The sequence below is a fragment of the Choloepus didactylus genome, chromosome 16 (genome assembly GCF_015220235.1).
Source record: "Choloepus didactylus isolate mChoDid1 chromosome 16, mChoDid1.pri, whole genome shotgun sequence".
NCBI classification, from domain to species: Eukaryota; Metazoa; Chordata; class Mammalia; order Pilosa; family Megalonychidae; genus Choloepus; species Choloepus didactylus.
Window position 1 is genome coordinate 23,647,433 of NC_051322.1, and position 21,449 is coordinate 23,668,881.

Sequence of the window (21,449 nt, forward strand, 5' to 3'; positions counted from 1 at the left end):
ATAACTCAAAAACAAATCTTGAATCTAAACTCTCCTCTCAATTCCCTCATATGTTTTACACACTGGCTTTCACATAAAATTCCTTTTATGGAAAGAAATTTAATGCTAATTTCTGAAGTTTGAAAACACTGATCTAAAAGATGAAAGTTTAAGCACCTTCACATGGTACAACATGGACTAGCCTCATTTTCCACCACTACCTGTCACCCAGCTGATGCTCCAGCAATACCGAACAGACCGCGGTACTCCCAACTCCATCTTTGCTTATGCCATCCCCTTCTCCCCGAATGCACGCTACAACTGATCTCCAGTTTGAGTGGATGCCCCTCCACCAAGAAGCCAGTCCTGATCACCTCAGGCTAGGACAGGTTTCTGCAATACATTCTGCATTTCTCAATCATTCCACTTACTGCACTGTACTGTATTTATCAATTTTTATTTCCTGGGGGGGCGGGTATCATGTCTTATTTATTTTGGCTCTCCCAGGCCTAACACAGTACCTAGTGGTCAATAAATGTTTACTGAAGTAAACTGATTCAATTATTTTCTAATGGAGGCTATAAAAGTCAAGAAGTTTTAAAATCTTCTATATGGTATAATAAAGAGGAAAATTTTCAAGCATGTTAGAAGAGAAGAAATTACTTCTTCCCCAAAGTACTAAAATATTAATATTTAGCCACAAATCTTTATACTTCTACCAAATTTCTTAACAATACCTTCAAGTGCCCAAATAAGAGTTAAATATAAAGTACCATACACGAGAGCTGGAAAGGTCTGGCCACTGAGAAGGTCTTAAGGTTTCATTTACCTAGTGCTCCTATTCTCTCAGCAGTCTGCTATTTGATTTATTATGTGAGAAAGTGAAATAAATTTCTCCTTTGTTTTATGTCACATACACTGAACAGTAACCTAAATTTCCTCTCAGGTACTGGGAGTTTTGTTAAATGTTTTTCCAAGGAAAAACAAATCTTCAGAATTTTAAAGCCATCATAGAACAAGACAGCTATTTCTTGGCTCAGAATAATTAGATGAATTGTATTTACTATGAACTATGAATTCAATTCAAAAATCCATTGAACACCTATTATGTGCAAAGCACAGGGCCAAAAAGGCACTATGGCCATGGGGTTTGTTAAATTTCAGGAAAGATAATTCCCTTGTATGTGTCATTATTTGATCATGTTATGCAATGATCACAATAAATCCAGTCATGTCAAATTCAAGATCCTTACAAAGGGAAGAGAACCAAAGACTCTGTAATCACCAAAAACGTTCTAAATATGAAGTAAATTTTAGTTTCAATATCCTTAATGGAATAATTGATATTGTACTCCTTGTAAACTAAAACTTTCCCACAAACTGAGAAAAGGTTGGTAGAAAGTTAACTCTAAATTGGAAATTTCAAAGCATTCATCCCAAACTCTACGAAATGTCCACACATGATGCACACACACATACACACACATCTGCAGATAAGAAGCACATGCACTCACAACCTACATATTGGGTACGTTCCTACAGTGCATGAGAGTCCCAAGAAAGGCAAATATGATGAGAGAATAAGGAAGAACAACAGAATTAGGACATAAACATGTTAAAGGAATGTGAGCTATATTTACAGATGAGGGATTAATTTAATATGATAGATGAATTGGGGGGGGAGTCCAGCTTTCTTGAACTGACTTGTATTTACTTGATTTTGTGATCACGGCAATTAATGTAAGAACATGTATTCAGAAATTGATCATGTTACCTTATCTATATATTGGTGCCCAATCAATTACTTTAACTCTTAATTTTACATTTTATGGTTTCCCCCCAAAATTTTAAAACTTATTATTTCTTAAGGAATCACTTTACCGAATGCCCCACATTAAATATCAAATTCTCATTCTAGAAGTTTTTAAAGTAGTTTTAAATTCAAAGTTTCTCCCACTTGACAAACAATGCAGGGAGAAATAGTGGCAAAAAAAAAAAAAAAAGTCACTAATTGCTCGCTGTAAAGTTCAAATTCACTATCAATAACCACTATTTTATGAGTTATTGGGTATGGGCAGGGGTAGGACAAAACATGGGAAAAATTCCAAACCAGAGTGACTGACTCAGGGCAATCTGTCACCTGCCAGTAGGTTAGGGCTTTTCTCACATAAACAGAAAGTGCATGTTCTTTAAAATCAGACCCCCACCGGTACCTTCCACTGATCCAGAAAAGGAAAAAAAAAAAAACAAAAAAAAAAAATATATATATATATATATGTGTGTATATATATATATGTGTATATACATATATATATATGTGTATATATATGGTCACAGATGTGTTTCATCCAGTTTAAACAACATATAATTAAGATAAGAAATGAATGTTTAATAAAATTTCTCCTTAGCTAATTCATTGTACTGAATTTTACACTTAACACCAAGAATATAGAGACTGAAAGGAATTCTGGGAAGATCATGGTGGAGATGACAACACAGTTTTTGGATCTCTCCAAATTTCCACATAAAAAGAAACAGAGCAACTAGATAGTAAAACCCAAAACCCATGAACAACATTTTCAACAAAACTAGGTGACAAAGTAACACCACAAATCCTAAAATGCAAGCAGATGGGAAAAACACATCAACGGCTATAAACACATCAATGGCTGTAAGATCTGTAAGATCTGCCTAATATCAGGCATCTCTGTGGAAGAAGGAAAGGGAAGGAGTGAGGCATCTGACAGTTTTCCAAACAGGAAAACCTCCAAAAAGCTAACAGACTTCACCAGAAAACACAGGAGGCCAATCTGAAAACAGCAACTGAAATCTGGAGGGGTTTATACCCCTCAACAGCAAGCAAGTGCAAGGGTCCACAATGACAATGTGAGTGCACTTTCAACAACGAGGCACCAGGGCACCCTTCAAGGAAGGGGTCTCACTGAGGAGAAACTGCTAAGAATGCAATCCAAACAGACAGGCACTACAGGAGGGGAAGAAAAAATAAAAAGGAAGGAGAGAGAGGAACAGTGCCAGGAAATCTCATTAGGGAAACCACTATATTTTAAGCCACTTGAATCAACAGAATAGGAAGCTCTGTGAAGTTAGAAAAGTTATATGAATGAACCATTTTCAAAAATCCAGGGAAATATTTCACACACACACAAATGAGAAATACAAAGTATTAAGGTAAATCCATATAAACCCCAAATAATTCTTTAAGAAAAATGGAAGATGAAAAGAAAGAAAATACTTAAAATCAAAAAGAATTGAAGCTCCTTCCCTTTTGCGGCAGGCAAGCTTTTGGCTGCCACACCTAAAAAGAGATTTTGGGGTGGGAGTGTGATTGATTGCATAAAGGGATAACTGAGCAAATAAGAATACACTGAAAGTATTGGGAGTGAGGGTTCTCAAGTTGGAGAAGAGAATTACCAATCACTATGGTGTTGAATTAGAATTGGAGGTAATGGTGTTAACCAATGATAATTTAGGCAGACAGAGAAACTCAAAGATGTATGTGTCCGTGTATGTGTGTATGTATATAAACATGCATGTACATCATCTAGCTCTGTCCACCAAGAGGGTCTGGGAGCACTGTCACCCCAGGAGCAATGAGTGCATGCAGCATCCAGATCTTGGTTTCTAATTACTATCCTCCACTAAAGGGAATCATATGTCACATAAGCACTAAATAAAAGTTTATATAACATATAACTTGCCAATAGAATCATAGACTATTCTTTGTGATCATTCAGTTAGTAGCAGAGCAAGGATTAACAAGTAGGAGCTAGACTCAGAGGGAAGGTGACAAAGTTTCCTTTATTTGTTTGCGGAAATATGTTTCTTCTCCTATAGTCATAGACACTCTTGTTTTCTTAAAAATGGACAGCTTAGCTAAGGCTCCTTATTTATTAAAAAAAACAGACAACAGTTAGTATAAAATGCAAGTTTTGTCCTACTTACCATTTGGAATAACAAAAAACTGAATTTATATATACTTATAAATATAAAATAAATATACAATCAGCATATTCATATTTGCCAGTGAACTATTCATGAAAGTTTTGGGGTGGAATGTTCAGCAAGTTTAATTGATTCTTTAAAGGTCATACATATAAGAATTCTTTCTAAGGAAAAAAACCAGTTTACCAGTTATGACTGAACAACTTCATTCACCAAAACCAGAGAGGAAAATGAAAAACTGAACAGAAGGCAAAAGTTGTTAATGAATGCTTATATCTAATGGCTGATGAATAGGGACAGACTCAAAACTGACAGTAGGGGGTCTCAAAACAATCATCTGTGAGGGAATGGAGAAGACACAGGCAAGAAGCTGAAGCAAAGGCTAACAGCACATTCTGTTACACATCATCCAATTCAACAATGATTTATTGCACAACTACTACCAGATCTCATAAGGAAAACACAAAGATAAGTAAGGCATAATCCCTGCCCTCAAGAAGACTGGATTTTAGTAGGGAGAATTAAAAAACCATGTAAATTATTATAATACAAGCGAGATTAAGAAACATGTCCTAAGAGAAATACACAGGGGTTCAAATACAGTCTTGTAAAGATTCAATGAAGTAATAAAAAAGGATAATTTTATTTAATGTCTCTTGATCATTTAGTGAAAACAAATCAAAGGATAGTAACTTCTCCATCCTTGTTGGCAAAGCTTTGTATACCCAGCATAAATACATAAATAGCTACATAAAATATCTGTTACTTCCAAATAGCCCTGATTACTAACACTATTCTAACAAGTTAAAAGCGAGTTACTTTCTATAGAATATTCCCATAGATAATTTACTTTCAATTGAGACACTCACGTAAAAAAATTAGATCGAATAACCTAGAGCACCACTGAGAGGCTGTTAGTTATGTTTTGGGGGGTGGTGGTTTTTTTAAACTTTGGGTGGATTTTATTTCTCCAGAGGTTAGAAAGCCATCCAAAGGACAGCTCTTTAAATATTCCCCTCAGAAGGAGCATCAAACTCAACAAGAGAAAATAGTTAGAGAAATCCCTAATGGTCCAGCCAACATACATTTTTCATAAAGTGATTATTCTCCTGCAGCCTCAGTTTCCTAAGTCTTTTTCTCCCTTCTATAATTGTTTCCCTTGTAGGCCAGGCAACAATTACCACTGCTACAAGACTGAGGAGGTTCACAAGCAATATATTTTACAATACATAAATGTAGTGTCTCTGATATCTGGTGCTTTTATCACTAATTGCACTATAAAATGCGCTATTAAAAAGGGACAAACAAGATTGTAAAAATCACATAATGGACCATGACCACTTACAAAGGACATTCATGAATGTTACTGTACCACTTATTTTTCTTTAATTTTCTAGTTATATCATTATTTTTTAAAATATTTACTTCTAGTGGATACCATCAAGGAAAAAAACATATGGGGATCACATAACATATATGCCTGCCCTTGAAAATACTGTTTTATAAATTTGCTCAAAATTAAAATTATATACAATATCAGACGATGTACTATGCACAGAGTTTCTAGTGACATCTATGTGGTCCCCTGAAAGAAATTAAACAAGTGGCAAATGCCTTTAAGCTGTGGCTTTTTCTCAAACTTCAGAGCATGGGATGAAAGCATTTTAAAAAAAAAAGAAATGAAGGATTTCACAATTTTAATTTATGAAACTTACAATGTAACATAGCCAATAAGACATTTACATCTTGGGAAAAGACAAAAATACTCTAAGGGTGATATTGCTGCCAATTACTGGAGGATATGCCTCACTGCAACTATGTACAGTATTTAGCATGTCAGCACTCACTAATCCATGGGCTAATTTTCAAGTTTGTAAATGAGCCTTTCAACCCCTTTGCTATTTATTCACATATCTAATTATTTTAAAATAGGCAACAGGAATGATAACTCTAATGAATACTTAGATGGAACTAAAAATTATAAGTACTGACTCGGATGAAATATTGGGATCGTCTAAAGGTTTCATTTATCCATTACCAGAGACAAAATTAATTCTAAAAATACCGCAGAACACAAATACCACAACCAAATAGCGGATAGCTTCTACAAACTAAAGACAAGTAACTAATGAATGGGGTTATCTTTGCTCTTCCTTTGGTAAGATAACCTTCTGTTAACTGAAGAAGTAATTTATGCCTTGATTACAAGTGTCAGTTTAAGGGAAGTATAATTGAGCTTGGGTCTCACAGAAAAATGTCAGCACATGTACAACTTCATTATACTTATTGTCAAATATTTTCTTAAATCCTTACAAATAATGTAACCTTACTAAAATTAGAAATTAATTTAAAACTAAGCATAAATCACAATTATAGACGTCTTAATTGTATCTATTTTTTTTCTTTTCCCTAGGCACATTAACTAGTCCTCAATCTTTCAACAGAAAGACTGTAAAGACTGCCAGAAAGTTAAATAGATGTATCATATATAAAATGTTTGCTCTAATTTCAGAAATTGAATTCACAATTCAGTAGGAATCATTTTAAAATATTTTAAACAGTAAGAATACTTTACTTTTTCAAAATGCCAAATATTTGAAATACTCCAAAAATATGTTTGGATAAATCTAAATAAAAATCAGAAGATTATTTTCCACAGTGTTATCTCCCCGAAATTACTCTCTAAGACATGCCAAATCCATGTTTTTAAATAAAATTAATTGGGGACTAAATACTTCATGAGCCCATGTACAAAACTTACTTTGTCAGATGCCTCAGAAGCCAAGAGGTTAGTTGCAAGGGTTTGTAGCTTATGATGGGCCATATTTTTAAGAGCAGCAAGACTACGTCTTGTCATAGCTTGTTTTAGGTTGACTGCTGGATGACTAAGTGAATCAACTGCAGCAGGAACTGCTTCATCACAAGCATTCAGTATCTCTACTGCTGTTATCCCCATTACACAACGATCCAATGCACCTGGAAGACATATATATTAACAAGTATTATACAAAACTATCAAATTTTAAATAGCATTTTAAGAAAAGAGAAATGGCACAGAAATTTTATATGTAAGAATATGTTTATGAGTGCCTGCCAGAAACATTTTCTCGTACTTCCTTCCATTAACAATCTTCCATATAGCACTACCTCAATCATGTTCTCTCCTTTAAGGCCCCTCGCAAGATTCCTAATAAAGTCAAATTCATAGTCAAGATTTCAACAACTTTCCCAAGTTTTTCCACTATCTTCCTATTCCCAAGTGGTCTCTTTGACCACTCCCATACCATTAACCTATTACAAACATCAAATTCCATGGCTTCACCTTACCCCAAGCTGTTAAACCAACCTTAAACAAACAAACAAACAAAAACTTACTAAAATGTGTTCTCCTTTTTTCTACTTGAATAACTCCTGAAGCTACTTTTTCTCTAGGAAACATCCACAAAACAGAAAAAAAAATTGTAACTTCTCCATTCTGCTGCAAATTTCTTGACTCTTACCACATGATCAAATGTATACGCATGTATTTGTGAAAATAACCTACTACTTAACTTGTAACAACTTCAAAACTTGTTTGCTTTGTTCGTCCTTTTCATTTATCTCCAACTATGCATTTCACGTCTAAGTTGTATACACTCTTACATGGCACACATCATTTCTGTATACTTTGTTTTGTTCAGTACCTAGCACCACATTGGAAAGAAAGGAGCTTCATTCTGAGGACATAATTTTTGAAGATTATAATAATGACAATGAAATGATGATGAAGTTTATTTTGTTTCACTGGGCATTCTCCCAGGGTCATTAGAATTGAGGGCAGATCAATGTTGAAAAATAATCATAGAGACACCAGAAACTTAAATGTCATCAAAATACACGCCATTCAAGTTTGTCCTTCATTCCTTAAAGGCTTTAAACCTGACTCACTGTCCTCTTTCCAACACTACTCAGGACATAATTCTTGGTGATTTCAGTATCAACATAAATCAGTGTTTTACTGATCAATACATTGAGTCTTGACCAATAAATTACGGAAGAGAAAGGAAGGAAAAGCAAGACAAGGGAAGGAACCGTTACCTGAAACCTTCTGTACTTATGGAAAGGAGAGTGTTTGTGTAAGAGTATTTGTATATGTGTGTATACTCTTAATGTGATTAAAAAAAGATTTTAGAAAGTTCAAAAATGCCTGAAAATCACTGGCACTGAGATTCGTCCAATATATCTTGACCTCTTGATTCTCTGAGCTCTTCTACTCCAATTAATTTTGTCCTTCACCCAATCACAGCCAATGGTCATACCTGGATCTTCTCAACACCAATAACTGAAATCCCAACATGATCCCAATTTCAAACATTCCACTCTGTGATATCAGTTCCCAGTCTTCAGTTCCCCCTCTTTAGTACTCTGATTCCAATAATTCTTCCATCCCACCAGACCTTTACTTCACTGGCCCTATCACCTTCTCACTGTCTCTCACTTACCCATTTCATCATGTCCTTCCTTAACTGAAATTTCGTTGTCCATTTTCACAATCACACCCTTGCCCTCATCTCATTTCTTTGTACTAGGCTAGCAAACCCCAACCCTAGCTGAGTCCAACCCTCCACTTTCTCTGTGCCTATACCCATGAAGATGAACATGAATGACAAGGATGCTGACAGATCCACTTGAAATTCAGGACCATTCACTTAAAGTGGGCCCTTAGTAATAACCACATTTCCACAGACCTTTCACTTTCCTATTCTCCTAATTAATTAATCCATACCTTCTCTCTCAACCAATCTCCAGCATTCTATTCCTCAACTCACCCAGGTGAAAATTTTGTTTACTATTTCATTCAGAAAGAAGCAAATAGAAAAGAAGTTCCTCAAGCTTCTACCACCACACCTCTGCTTATATTACCCTATTTTTATAAAAGAATCATCTAGCCTCTACCTAAAACACTTGTAGCCTAAATCACATCCGTCTCTTGCCTTCTCAAGTGCATCATTTCAGAAATTCTCCTCCCTCTCTTCATCTGTTATTCCTTATCTACTAGATTGTCTCCCTAGCATTCATCCATTAGGAAAAAATTTTAAACACAGTAAACAACCCTTGACTCAATATCTCTCTCCAGCTGGTATAAATTTCCTCTAAAGAGTTGTCTGAATTAGCTGCCTCTAAATTCTTATCCCCCCATTTTGTCTTGAACTCAAATCAGAATTCACCCCCTACTCTCCAGTTGCTAAATTCAATAATCAGTTCTCAGTCCTCATTTTACTATCATTTACTATCAACAGTAGTTAACACTAATGACTTTCCTCTATATTCCTTGAAGCCCCCCCCCCCCCTTTTTTCCTTCACTTTCAGGAAAGAACACTCTTCATTTTCTTCCTTTCACTGGTAAGTCCATTTGTCTCCTCTGCTGATTCCTCCACATTGCAGGGATATATCTAAATTCAGAGTCCCCACCCATTATCTATAGGCACTCCCTTGGTGATCTCAACCAGCATCATGACTTTAAATATCTTCTATATGCTAAGAACTCCCAAATACATATGACCAACTTGATCTCTCTCCTGAACTCCAGACTCATACAAGCAACTTACTAATCAACACCTCAATACTTGAATGTCTAATATTCAACTCAACATAATGTATCAAAAATTGAATTACTGATCTCCCAAAATCTATTACTCACACTACCTTCTCCATCTCTGAAAATATACTCCCATCCTTCAAGTTACTCAGGATCAAAACCTTAGAGTCATCCTTGACTCCTCTCATTTTCTTCTGCTTCTCATCCAACAATCAGCATATCCTGCTGGCTCTACTTTCAATACACATCCACAATTCAACTACTTCTCACCATCTCCATTGCTACCCCTCTGGTCTAATAGCCCACCATTATTTATTGCCTAGAAGCAAGAGCTTCCAGCTAACCTCCCTGCCTCCATAACTGAACCATCTTCTGGCTATTCTCAAGCCAGCAGCCAGGGTCATCGAATTAAAGCTTAAGTTTTGCCTCTGCTCAAAACCCTCCAGTGGTTTTCCATTTCATTCAGAGTATAAGCCAAACTCTCAACAGTGGCTTAAAAGACCTCCAGGATATGGCTTGCTGTTATGTTTGGATGACTCCACTCCAGCTGCAATGGTCTTCTCCCTGACCTCAAACATGAATTGCATACTGCCAGTTTAGAGCCTTTGCACCTAGTATTTGCTCTGCCCAGAAACAGTCCTTCTCCTGGATAATGCCAGTTGGCTTTCTCACCTCCTTTGAGGTCTTTACCCTAAAGTTGTTCTCAATGAGTTGTAATCAAGTCTTGCAACACCCTTCCTACCCCCAACACCACTCCCTATCTTCTTTTTCTGCCTTATTTCTTCCCTAGTACTAATCACCAGCTAACATACTATATATTTAAAGTTCTGCCTGTTGTTTTTGGTCTGACTCTCCCCACCCAGAACATAAACTACATAAGAGGCAGAGAGTTTTAGGTGTTTTCTTCATTGTTGTATGCCTGGAACATTAAAAGTGATTGGTACATAGGAGGTACTCAGAGATATTTGTTGATTGAAGGGAGACAAAGACTTTAGAACCTTGAAATACCGAGTTTTAACAACTCTATGAGAAAAAGATACATAAATCAACAAGATAATGTTCAAAGGATATGAGCAATTAAGAAAAGAAATACAAATGGGTAATAATTTGAAAAAAATGTCCACCTCACTAACAATAAAAAAAAATTCAAATTGAATCAACAATTAAATAACATTTATCTCTTACCACACTGACAAATATTCAGCACTCTTAAGGGTATGAAGAAACTGGTAATACACTTTTAGTATGAGTAAAAATTGGTAGCTTTTTAAAAACAAATTATATTAAATGTAAAACTTGCATTTCCTTTAACACAACAATTCCCATTCTAAGTTTTAAGCTAAATAATCATACCACATAAATATATATATATAAAGATTTATGGCTATTGATTTTTGTCCTACTTCTAATAGAAAAAAATTGAAAAACTAAATATTCATCATTAGTAGACAAGTTCAATAAATTATGATATATCTACTAAAAGGGATACTGAGAAGTTGTTATAAAAACACACAAACAAAACAGAATGAAGCTTGAATATGTATATTAACATGGAATAAAAGCCACAACATTTCATTTATTGTTAAATGAAAAAAAGCAAGTTACAGAACAGTGTCAATTATATAAAGGGGCAGAAGGGATTCTAAACTCACATACACAAAAAATCTCAATAGAAATAAATCTCTGTTAAACTAAATGTTTAATAGAGTATATTTTTAGGTGGTGGAATTACTAGGGAATTTCACTTTCTTCTACATAAAGCTTTGTCATACAATTTTTTTTACAAATATGTAAACTCCAGCTTGTTTCCTGAGGAGTTCATCCTCACATGAGGATGAACTCCCAACGTGAGGATGTTACCAAACATGGAACCCAGCCGCCATTTCAGTACAAGCCAAGATTGCAGATGGAATTACACAGAAAGGATTTGTGGAAAGTCCTATTGTCTGATGGCTTTGACCCTTGTGTGCTTCATGCGAAGCCAACAGAATTTTTGCGAGATCTTTATAGACAGAGCCATTGCCAGTCTAGACTGGAGGAGACAGACAAGGAACAAATTGAAGGAAAAATTTCTTCAAAGACAGAACCATGGAGGTTGAGGTTTGGAGTCAAGAGGTCTCAGGCTGGGAGAGCGGAGCGGCCACGCATGGAAACGGTGAGTTTGCCCTGGAGGTCAAGGGTGGGCCTTCCGCCTCGATGCTCAGGAAATGTCCTGCCACCCCAAGCCCCAGAGGGTAGAGCACATTCCCAGGGAATTGGGGAGAGCCTGGCAGCCACCCCACTGTTCTGAAGGGGTTGAGCATGTGCCCCAGAGATGGAGGGGAATCCAGGAGCTGCCCCAATGTTTGAGGAGGGTGGGGCCGAGAAGGTGGTCTCTCCAATGTGTGGATATGTTGGAGCACTCACCTAAGCATTTGGAGAGGAAAGGGCTGCCACAAAGGCCCTTAGGAAGGGTTAGACTCCTGCTCTCTCAAGCCCCAAGGATGCAATGTCATTCTGTAAATGACTCTAAGACTTTGAAGTCTAATAGAGCTTGTCCTGCAGGTTTTAGGAACTGTTTTGGTCCTGTGAACCCTGTTTTCTTTTCAGTTTTTCCTTATGGCAATGGGAACATTTATCCTATGAATGTCCCTCCTTTGTATATTGGAAACACATAACTTGTTCTAAGTTCACAGATCCACAGCTAAAGGAAAATTATGCCTTAGGACTGACCACGCCCATAATTGATTCTGATGGAATTTTGTACTTAACTATTGTTACTGAAATGGTTTAAGTTTCTGTGAGATTGTTGTGGGATGAATGTATTTTGTATATGGAAAGATAACGTCATTTTGGGGTCCAGGGGGTGGAATGTGCCAGTTTGAATGTACTGTGTCCCCCAAATGCCATTATCTTTGATGCAATCTTGTGTGGGCATCTAGTTTTGATTAGATTTCTTGGAGTGTTTCTTTGGAGCTGCACCCCACCCAGCTGTGGGTGATGACTCTCATTGGATATTACCATGGAGGTGTGGCCCCACCCATTTAGGGTGGGCCTTGATCAGTGGAGCAATATAAATGAGCTGACAGGCAGAGGGAACTCAGTGCAGCTGTGAGTGATGTTTTGAAGAGGAGCTACAGCCAAGAGGGACACTTGGAAGAAAGCACAGGAGCTGCAAATGAGAGACAGTTTTGAAGACGGCCATTGAAAGCAGACTCTTGCTCTGGAGAAGCTGAGAGAGGACAAATGTCCCAAGAGCAACTAAGAGTGACATTTCTGAGGAACTGCAGCCTAGAGAGGAACATCCTGGGAGGAAGCCATTTTGAAACCAGAACTTTGGAGCAGACGCCAGCCACGTGCCTTCCCAGCTAACAGAGGTTTTCCAGACACCATTGGCCATCCTCCAGTGAAGGTACCCGATTGCTTATGTGTTACCTTGGACATTATGGCCTTAAGACTGTGACTGTGTAACCAAATAAACCCCCTTTTATAAAAGCCAATCCATTTCTGGTGTTTTGCATTCCAGCAGCATTAGCAAACTAGAACACTGTGGAAATGCGACCCAGTAGCCTTGATTTTTCAAGATGATTGCATAACGATGTAGCTTACATGGTGTTACTGTGTGGTTGTGAAAACCTTGTGGCTCACACTCCCTCTATCCAGTGTATGGACAGATGAGTAGAAAAATGGGAACAAAAATTAAATGAATGATAGGGGGAATCGGGATGTTGGAATGTTCTGGGTGTACTTCTCTACTTATATTTTTATTCTTACTTTTTTTTTGGAGTAACAAAAATGTCCAAAAATTGATTTTGGTGATGAATTTACAACTATTTGATGGTACTGTGAACAACTGATTGTATACTGTGGATGACTGTAGGGCATGTGAATATATCTCAATAAAACTGAATTGTGAAAAAAAAAAAAGAAAACCCACGTCCAGCTTAAAGGGGCTCCCACTCACCAAATCTGAGACATCAAAAATTAATAATAGTTTATGGCTATAACCCAGTGAATAAAATAGGAATCCAAGAGTCTGTAATGATAAAATTAAAGTTTGATGAAGAACAGATATTTACTTGGTTTCAAAGTACCACTTCACAAAATACTTATTAATTACAAAGGGAAAAAATAATAACTTTACAGTGGAGAAAACTGAAGACACTACCTTAATTAAGTGATCAAAGTGAACATCACCCGTGATTAAAAAATTAAAATCATATGCCACCTGACAGGATGCAATGAGAAAAGTTTCTGTGATATTCTTGCCAAAGACATATAATCTGACATTAACCATGAGAAAACATCTGACAAACTGAAATTGGGAAACTTTTTACAAAATAACTGGCCAATACCCTCTCTCTCTGGCTAAGCCAACTTGAAAGGTGAAATCACTGCCCTCCCCCCTACATGGGATCAGACACCCAGGGGAGTGAATCTCCCTGGCAACGTGGAATATGACTCCCGGGGAGGAATGTAGACCCGGCATCGTGGGACGGAGAACATCTTCTTGACCAAAAGGGGGATGTGAAAGGAAATGAAATAAGCTTCAGTGGCAGAGAGATTCCAAAACGAGCCGAGAGGTCACTCTGGTGGGCACTCTTACGCACACTTTAGACAACCCTTTTTAGGTTCTAAAGAATTGGGGTAGCTGGTGGTGGATACCTGAAACTATCAAACTACAACCCAGAACCCATGAATCTCGAAGACAGATGTATAAAAATGTAGCTTATGAGGGGTGACAATGGGATTGGGAAAGCCATAAGGACCACACTCCACTTTGTCTAGTTTATGGATGGATGAGTAGAAAAATAGGGGAAGGAAACAAACAGACAAAGGTACCCAGTGTTCTTTTTTACTTCAATTGCTCTTTTTCACTCTAATTATTATTCTTGTTATTTTTGTGTGTGTGCTAATGAAGGTGTCAGGGATTGATTTAGGTGATGAATGTACAACTATGTAATGGTACTGTAAACAATCGAAAGTACGATTTGTTTTGTATGACTGCGTGGTATGTGAATATATCTCAATAAAATGATTAAAAAAAAAAATAACTGGCCAATAATCTTCAAAACTATCAGTCATAAAAGTCAAGGAAGGACTGAGGAACTCTCTCAGATTGAAAGAGACTAAAGAGATAAAACTAGATGTCATGCATGATTCTAGTCTGGATCTTTTTGCAATGAAGGCCATTATTGGAACAACCAGAGAAATTTGAATGGGGTCTAAAGATAGGAAGTTACAAATATATCAACATTAACTTTCTTTGGGAAAAAATTTATATTCCACGCTGGGGTGGAGGGAGATACATCACTATTAAATTGTTACTGCATTTGATTCAAATGTCACAATAAAAGAACAAAAGATTCTGGACTTCTAGCACTCTAAATTTTATATTACTTGCTCTAGCCTCATTTCATTAGAAAGTAAATAGTGAAAATAAAAATTATCCATTTGAAGGAACAGAAAAGTTAAAGAAAATGCTGCATGAAAATGTAGGGGAAAGGTATTTTCTAAGTATTTTTTAGGTGAGGAACATCAGTGTAATTCGAAACAGCAAACACACAAAATTGCCCAATATGCATGAGTAACTAGTTTTTATGTAATATGCCTTCATTTGTAAAAATACATTCCCAAAATACAAAGAAGAAGGATAAAGTATCTCCTCAGAGTTAAATACATTTCATATATCAAATGGTGGCTGAATCTGATTTATCTAGTTTCATCTTTTATTTATTTAATAAATAAATAATTTTAATAAATAAATAATGTCAATACCTTCAGGATGTGCCTTACTGACTCCTCAGGGACCTTTATATCACTAGCTAGAGCTTGAACAGCAAGGAAGAAAAAAGAATGTATACCTGCTATTATGGTTGAAATCCAAAATAAATTCTGCTTTTCTATTTTTATCTTGATTTAAGAGCATCACATCAATTGACTGCTTACCTAAATTCTCTAGGAGGTCAAAAGATAACTGTAAATCTTCATTATTTTATACTGTGTTTAATTTAATTTGGGCTTAATTATACTAAATGATTCTAAGACTAATATCCTCCCAGACCACTACGGTTAGGGGCTATATGTTATTTCCTTCTAGGAAAATTACTGGACAAGTAACTTTGCCTTTCAGTAAGATCTCATATTTAAAGACTTTCATAGATTTAAGTACCTGAAAAATGCAGGAAAATGATACTCTCATCCTTTATCTTATTTATTTAATTTCAACAAGACCTAGACAAACTTACCATACTTTTCTATTTAAAATATATCATCTGATAATTTAATCTTTCATCGTATCTTAAATACAGTGTTTTACAAATATCATTATTGCTATAAGAACTTACTTTCTTTAATACTAATTCCTAAAAAAAATTTCTAAATGTAGGTAAGGTCATACTCCCAAGTTCAACAAAGTAACTAGTCAAACAGCTTGTTTCTTTAATAACAATAATAGAAAATACAGACACATGTACACACACACACATATATTTATATACCCTTATGTCATGTTTACCACACGATGTAAATATTATCTCATTCTATTCTTATAGCAACATTAGGGAATAAGAACCATCCGTATCCTTATTTTACAAATGAAGAAACTGAGGGACAGTGACTTGCCTAAGGTCACAAAGCTGGACGTGGTGGATCCTAGATTCAAACCAAGCAGTCTGACTCCAGGGCCCAGGACAAGTTGCTGTTTGTGGTGTGGACCAAATCAGCAAACAAAAAACCGCTGCTCAGCAGAATATTTATAGAATCAGAGAACACAAAAGAAAGATACAAAATTGCATATGTAGTATGAGAGCAATTATGTTTTTAAACATGCAGAGAAACAAGACTAGAAAGAAATATGCCAAAACGTTAGCAACATTTACCACTGGGCAATGGGATTTGGGTTAATCTTTTTTCTCTTCTAAAACTTTTGTACTTTCAAAATTTTAGACAAAAAGTAAGGATTTCTTTCATAGTAAGACATGAGAGAGAAAAGTTAAGTGCAAAACCAAAAAAGTCAGACACTTCAAGAATGCTTCCTCTTGTCGAGACTGCCTGCCTACCTCCCAGCAGTTTAAAATAAGGACTACACATAAAAGATTGCTGAAGACTTGGGCTATCTGTTGTAAAAAAGTCTTAAGAGAACTCCCTATTATACCACAGTACAGGCAGAAATATGTATACAGTTTAAAAAGGACTATTTAAAACAAACAAATGAAAAAAGATGAAGAAAAAAAGGGAGAAATACAGAACAACTAGGAATCTAAAGAAAGGTTTTCAATCACTGATAGATGATTACTTTAGATAATAAAAGTAGAAGAGAATGTATTTCAAATAATAAACATTTAGTTACATACTTCCAGATTCCCTGGGGAAAACCATGAGCTTCTGTGTGCAAACATTACATAGCACTGCCTGTGCTTTTAACTTAAGCATTACTTGCTCTGTTATTCCTGATACATAAACTTTCTAAAATTTGAAATTTTAATAGCTCTCTCTAGAACTTGATACCTTCATTTCAATCTCCTTCTACAATTAACTGCCCAGCATTGTTTTTCTGCTGTTGAAATAAAAAAGGATTTTATATTTCTCCACTGTTTCTAAATCTGACAAAAATGGTTCCATCACCTTGCTCATAATTTACTGCATGAATTATACATATATTGCTTATGTTTCTGTCATGTTTGTATGTCTATCCTCATCTGTATATTGTCTTCAATTATATGACCTCAGAAATTGGTGAAAACTCTATAATGTCTGGCATAGCACAACAAATAATAGTGCACCTATGTATTTCCCTGTTGATGATGAGAATGTTTTAAAAAGCAGTAATCAGAAATAAAATAATCTTTTTTACACTGCAAGACTTTTTTTTTCCTCATATAAAAGACTTAATCTTCAGAAAATCAAATCTACCCATTTGATTTTCTATTCTGTCTCTCCCACTTGTTCTTACCAGTATCCATTTGCCAGACATACACAGAGCCATCAGAACATCCCACCACTAGGTAGTCGTCAGAAGGCCTCCACTTGATTACTTGAATAGGGAAAAGGTGACGAGATGCCAGCATAATGCATTTTTTCTCCCTCAAACTTAGAAGTCCTACTGAATGGTCACTGGCTACAGAGCAGATGCAGTGCTGCACTCTCGCCTGAAAAGAAGAATAAACCCTGATTATATTTAGATTAAATTCCAAATATAATGGACTCTGTCCTCAACAACTTACACCAAAATTAATTATACATTTACTACTGTCAAAAACCTATCATAATGTTAGATTGTATTAAAAAATTCATTCCTCTAAATTATACACAAAACACCCAGTTCAAGCAAGACAACACTTTAAAAAAATACTAAATTTATCCTAGATTAAAGATTGGATTTGAAGAGAACCTTACTGAAATGATTGCTATATCTGAGAAGGCAAAGCTGGAAAAAAAAAATTGATCTGTTACTATGTGTTCTCTTTCCACAGTATGAACTTTCCTTTGTTTGCTGCTAGATCTGCTTTCTGCAGTGCTCCTTTCAGTTTGTGACTCTGCCATTTAGACCCATGTTCTTCCCTGCACCTTTGCTAAAAAACAATACCCTCGTGGTCCCCCTGCCACAATCATTTCTTAGGGCCATTGACATTATCTGTAGACCTGCGTTCCTGTTTCCTTCACAGCTTCTGTCTATAATGCCGACAGGTGCAGCACTTCAACTAACCACACAATAGCCAATTAAGCATTCTGCTATGTTTTTTCTGTTCATCTCCAGTTTTGCCCTTCAATTCCTTTTTAGAACAAGATGGGATATAAATTATCAGACAAAGACAGAGTAAAGATTATCACTAGCAACAAAGAACTGAAAGCACTACCTAGAAAATTTAAAAGGCAATTTATAGGCAATTTAAAACTTAACTTTTTAGTGACTTATTTAGATTATGCTTTCCCTTCACACAGAGGGAAACTGTATGAAAACAACCATCTGACACTCACTGTACCTACTGTGGCTATTCATTGAGGATGATGCCCACAGTGCTACATTCTACTACTACTCCTTGGGGATCTAGGGGAAACTTCTCAAGCCTCAACCTGCTGGGCTTCTCCCAAGCAAACAGACTGTTTTTAGCTAAAGAACAATATCTCACTGATTCCCCAAAAGGGAATCAGGTGAAAAAGGGTGTGTGTGTGTGGGGGGGGGGGGGAGTGGCCAAATATACTTGGGAAACATGGAAGTTAGTTGTTGTTTTCAATCCCAGAACTTCTAAGAGGCTGTAAAATGCTAATGTAAACATAGTAATCTTTATAAGTGGGATACAATATTCTTCATTCTAAGTTTATCTGACCATGGCAATTTTATGAGACCTAGTTTCCCCTTTGGAGAAAGCTGCTGTAGCTGATTCCTTTTATGTTTTGGCTGCTAAGAAACTCAGGACCGAATTTTCTATCCATAACAGCGCGGGATCTAGGGCTGGAGGTCTTTTTCTTCTCATACAGACCATGTCTTGCAAGTCTGTGTTTGGGTTCATTTTTCTTTGCATAATCCAAGGAGTCATAAATCATGCCAAAGCCAGTTGTCTTGCCACCACCAAAAAGGGTTCTGAATCCAAATACAAAGATGACATCTGGTGTAGTCTTGTACATTTTGGCTAGTTTTTCCCAAATTTCTGTCTTAGGTACTGTTGCCTTTCCAGGGTGAAGAATATCAATGACCATTTGTTTCCACTGAAGTAGTCGGTTGGTCATGAATTTCCTGGTCCGGATGGTTACCGTGTCATTCATGATGGTGGGTGATTTTCCTAACTTTTTTGATCACACACCAATTCATTAAAAATTTTTGGAATGTATTCCCAATATATGTATATTTATAAATTATATATATGGACTTCTGAGCTAATATATCATGTACATGGTAAAGCAGACACAAAAATATAAATTTTAAAAGGATGACTGAAGATTAAATAAACAAATTTAAAGGTGATATAAAAAATTTTTCTAAATGTCGAGATAATGTTAATAACTTGATGTCAGCGTTAGCCAATACCTCTAGGCACAATGTATATCCTTAGGAAAGGTTCATTGTTAATGATAATAGATGTAAATGCATATTTTATAAAATTTTGAATTTTTTTTTGGCTGACCTCTTGCCAGATTGGTCCAATGAACATTGTTGAACTCCAAGATGTGACTGATGAAGACCTACTTAATTTTCGTTAGAAATATCTTCAATCAATACTTTCTCACCCATTTTGTAATGACTAGGTGAATCTAAAACTATACAACATAATACACAAATCCCTTATGCAAGGCATTTTTAACTGGAAGCAACACTTCTTGTGGCACTTGCCTAACTGTTCTCACAGTGGATATGTGCCCATCTGATGTGTGAAACAAGGCGAGGCCACCAGTGTCCTTCCAACTTTTAAAGGTTTATAAAGCTCAATTTCTTAAGATTTTTTTTTAAAACATAAATAAAAGTTCTAGTGTTTTGTTCCTATACCCCAATTAACTGTCTTGCATAATCTACTTTAGTAATCACTGCTATTAATTGCCTTAAAGAGTGTAAAACAAACATTCCATTTAAAAAATTATATTGCTATGGGACAGAAACTATAGCATGTGGATCCAGCAACCTATCAACTTAGCCAGCATTACATAGATGAAAATTATTCATTTTCCAAACACTGTATTAATTCTGCCCAAGAAGCAGTATGCACCAACGACATAAAAAACTAATTAAAAGCAAAGGCTCACATTTTAGCAATGGAAGGTGGTAAGGGTACCCCAATATTGTGAATGTGATGAATCTCACTGTTTGGTATGACTGGCAGTGGTTAAGATGGGAAAGTTTATGTAGTATGTATGTTCCCACAAATTAAAAAAAACAACAAAAAAGACAACGACAATTAAACACAATATATGATCCTGAATGGAATCTAACAAGGGAGGGGAGAAGGCTCAAAGGGACATAATTGGAACATATGAAAAAAAATGGAATATAAACTGTAAGCTTTATATCAAAGTTTAATTTCTTGAACTTGATAACTGCACTTAAGCTGATTTCATAAGTGAATATCCTTGTTCTTAGGAAATGTACATGGCAATAATAAGGTTCAAGTAACATGAAGCATACAATCTACACTCAAGAGTTCAGAAAAAGAACCGATAGATAGACATATAGACAGATGGATTGATAGATTGATGGATAGATAGACTGATATGGCAAATGCGGCAAAATATTAAAATTGATGGATCTGGTTATCTGGGGGGATAGGGGTAGGTTGGAGTTCTCTGTACAGGTTTGTATTATTTTTGTAACTGTTCTGTAAGTTTGAAAGCATTTCAAAATGAAAAGTTTAAATTTTTTTTGGAAAGCATACGCTAGTAATAAGCAGCAGAATATTTAACCAAGTAAAAACTCTATTTTTTTTTATGAAAAAATTAAGAAACTGGGACAAGAATATGGGGAAAATATTAGACCAAAACAAATATATACCAAGGCTGCTTCTTATTTAGCAAAGAATTCTGATCTTAAACCAAATAAAGTCTCATTGAATTTGCCAGTAAATAATCTTCACAGTACATTAGTGCTGAACAGCAGAATGCCACAAGCTATCGCAGAACCTGATAGAGTCAGAATATACCACCTAGGTCATCCAGTCTGACCTTACGCGTTTTACACGACTTCATTTTAAACCATTCCCAGAAACCTCTTATGTAACCTGTTCTGAAGCATCTGTCATGAATTACAGAAATTAGAGACCGCTAGTTTATCCCATCTATTAGCTCTCAGGGGAGATGATTCCACTTTCTAACAATTCCCAATGTAAAGAATACACTTTTTTTTACTTATACTTTTGCTAATTTGTTTGCAAAATTAAATTACTCTTTTTCTCAGTATTATTTCAGGAGCCATCCCTTATTTTCCCCAAACAATTTTTCTCTTTGTCAGAATATTTTCTAAATA

At 35.9% G+C, this 21,449-nt stretch overlaps 1 protein-coding gene across 4 annotated transcripts in view; it reads right to left on the reverse strand.

Moving 5' to 3' along the window:
- The window catches only part of WDR7 (WD repeat domain 7), a 430,734-nt gene that overhangs the window by 301,191 nt on the left and 108,094 nt on the right, over nucleotides 1-21,449 (reverse strand). For all 4 annotated transcript variants that reach the window (XM_037806351.1, XM_037806353.1, XM_037806352.1 and 1 more), the window contains exons 13-14: nucleotides 17,454-17,649; nucleotides 6,704-6,918 (exon numbers count right to left, since the gene is read on the reverse strand). In XM_037806351.1, the coding sequence (XP_037662279.1) occupies nucleotides 6,704-6,918; nucleotides 17,454-17,649 (411 nt within the window). The remainder of the gene's footprint in view (nucleotides 1-6,703; nucleotides 6,919-17,453; nucleotides 17,650-21,449) is intronic.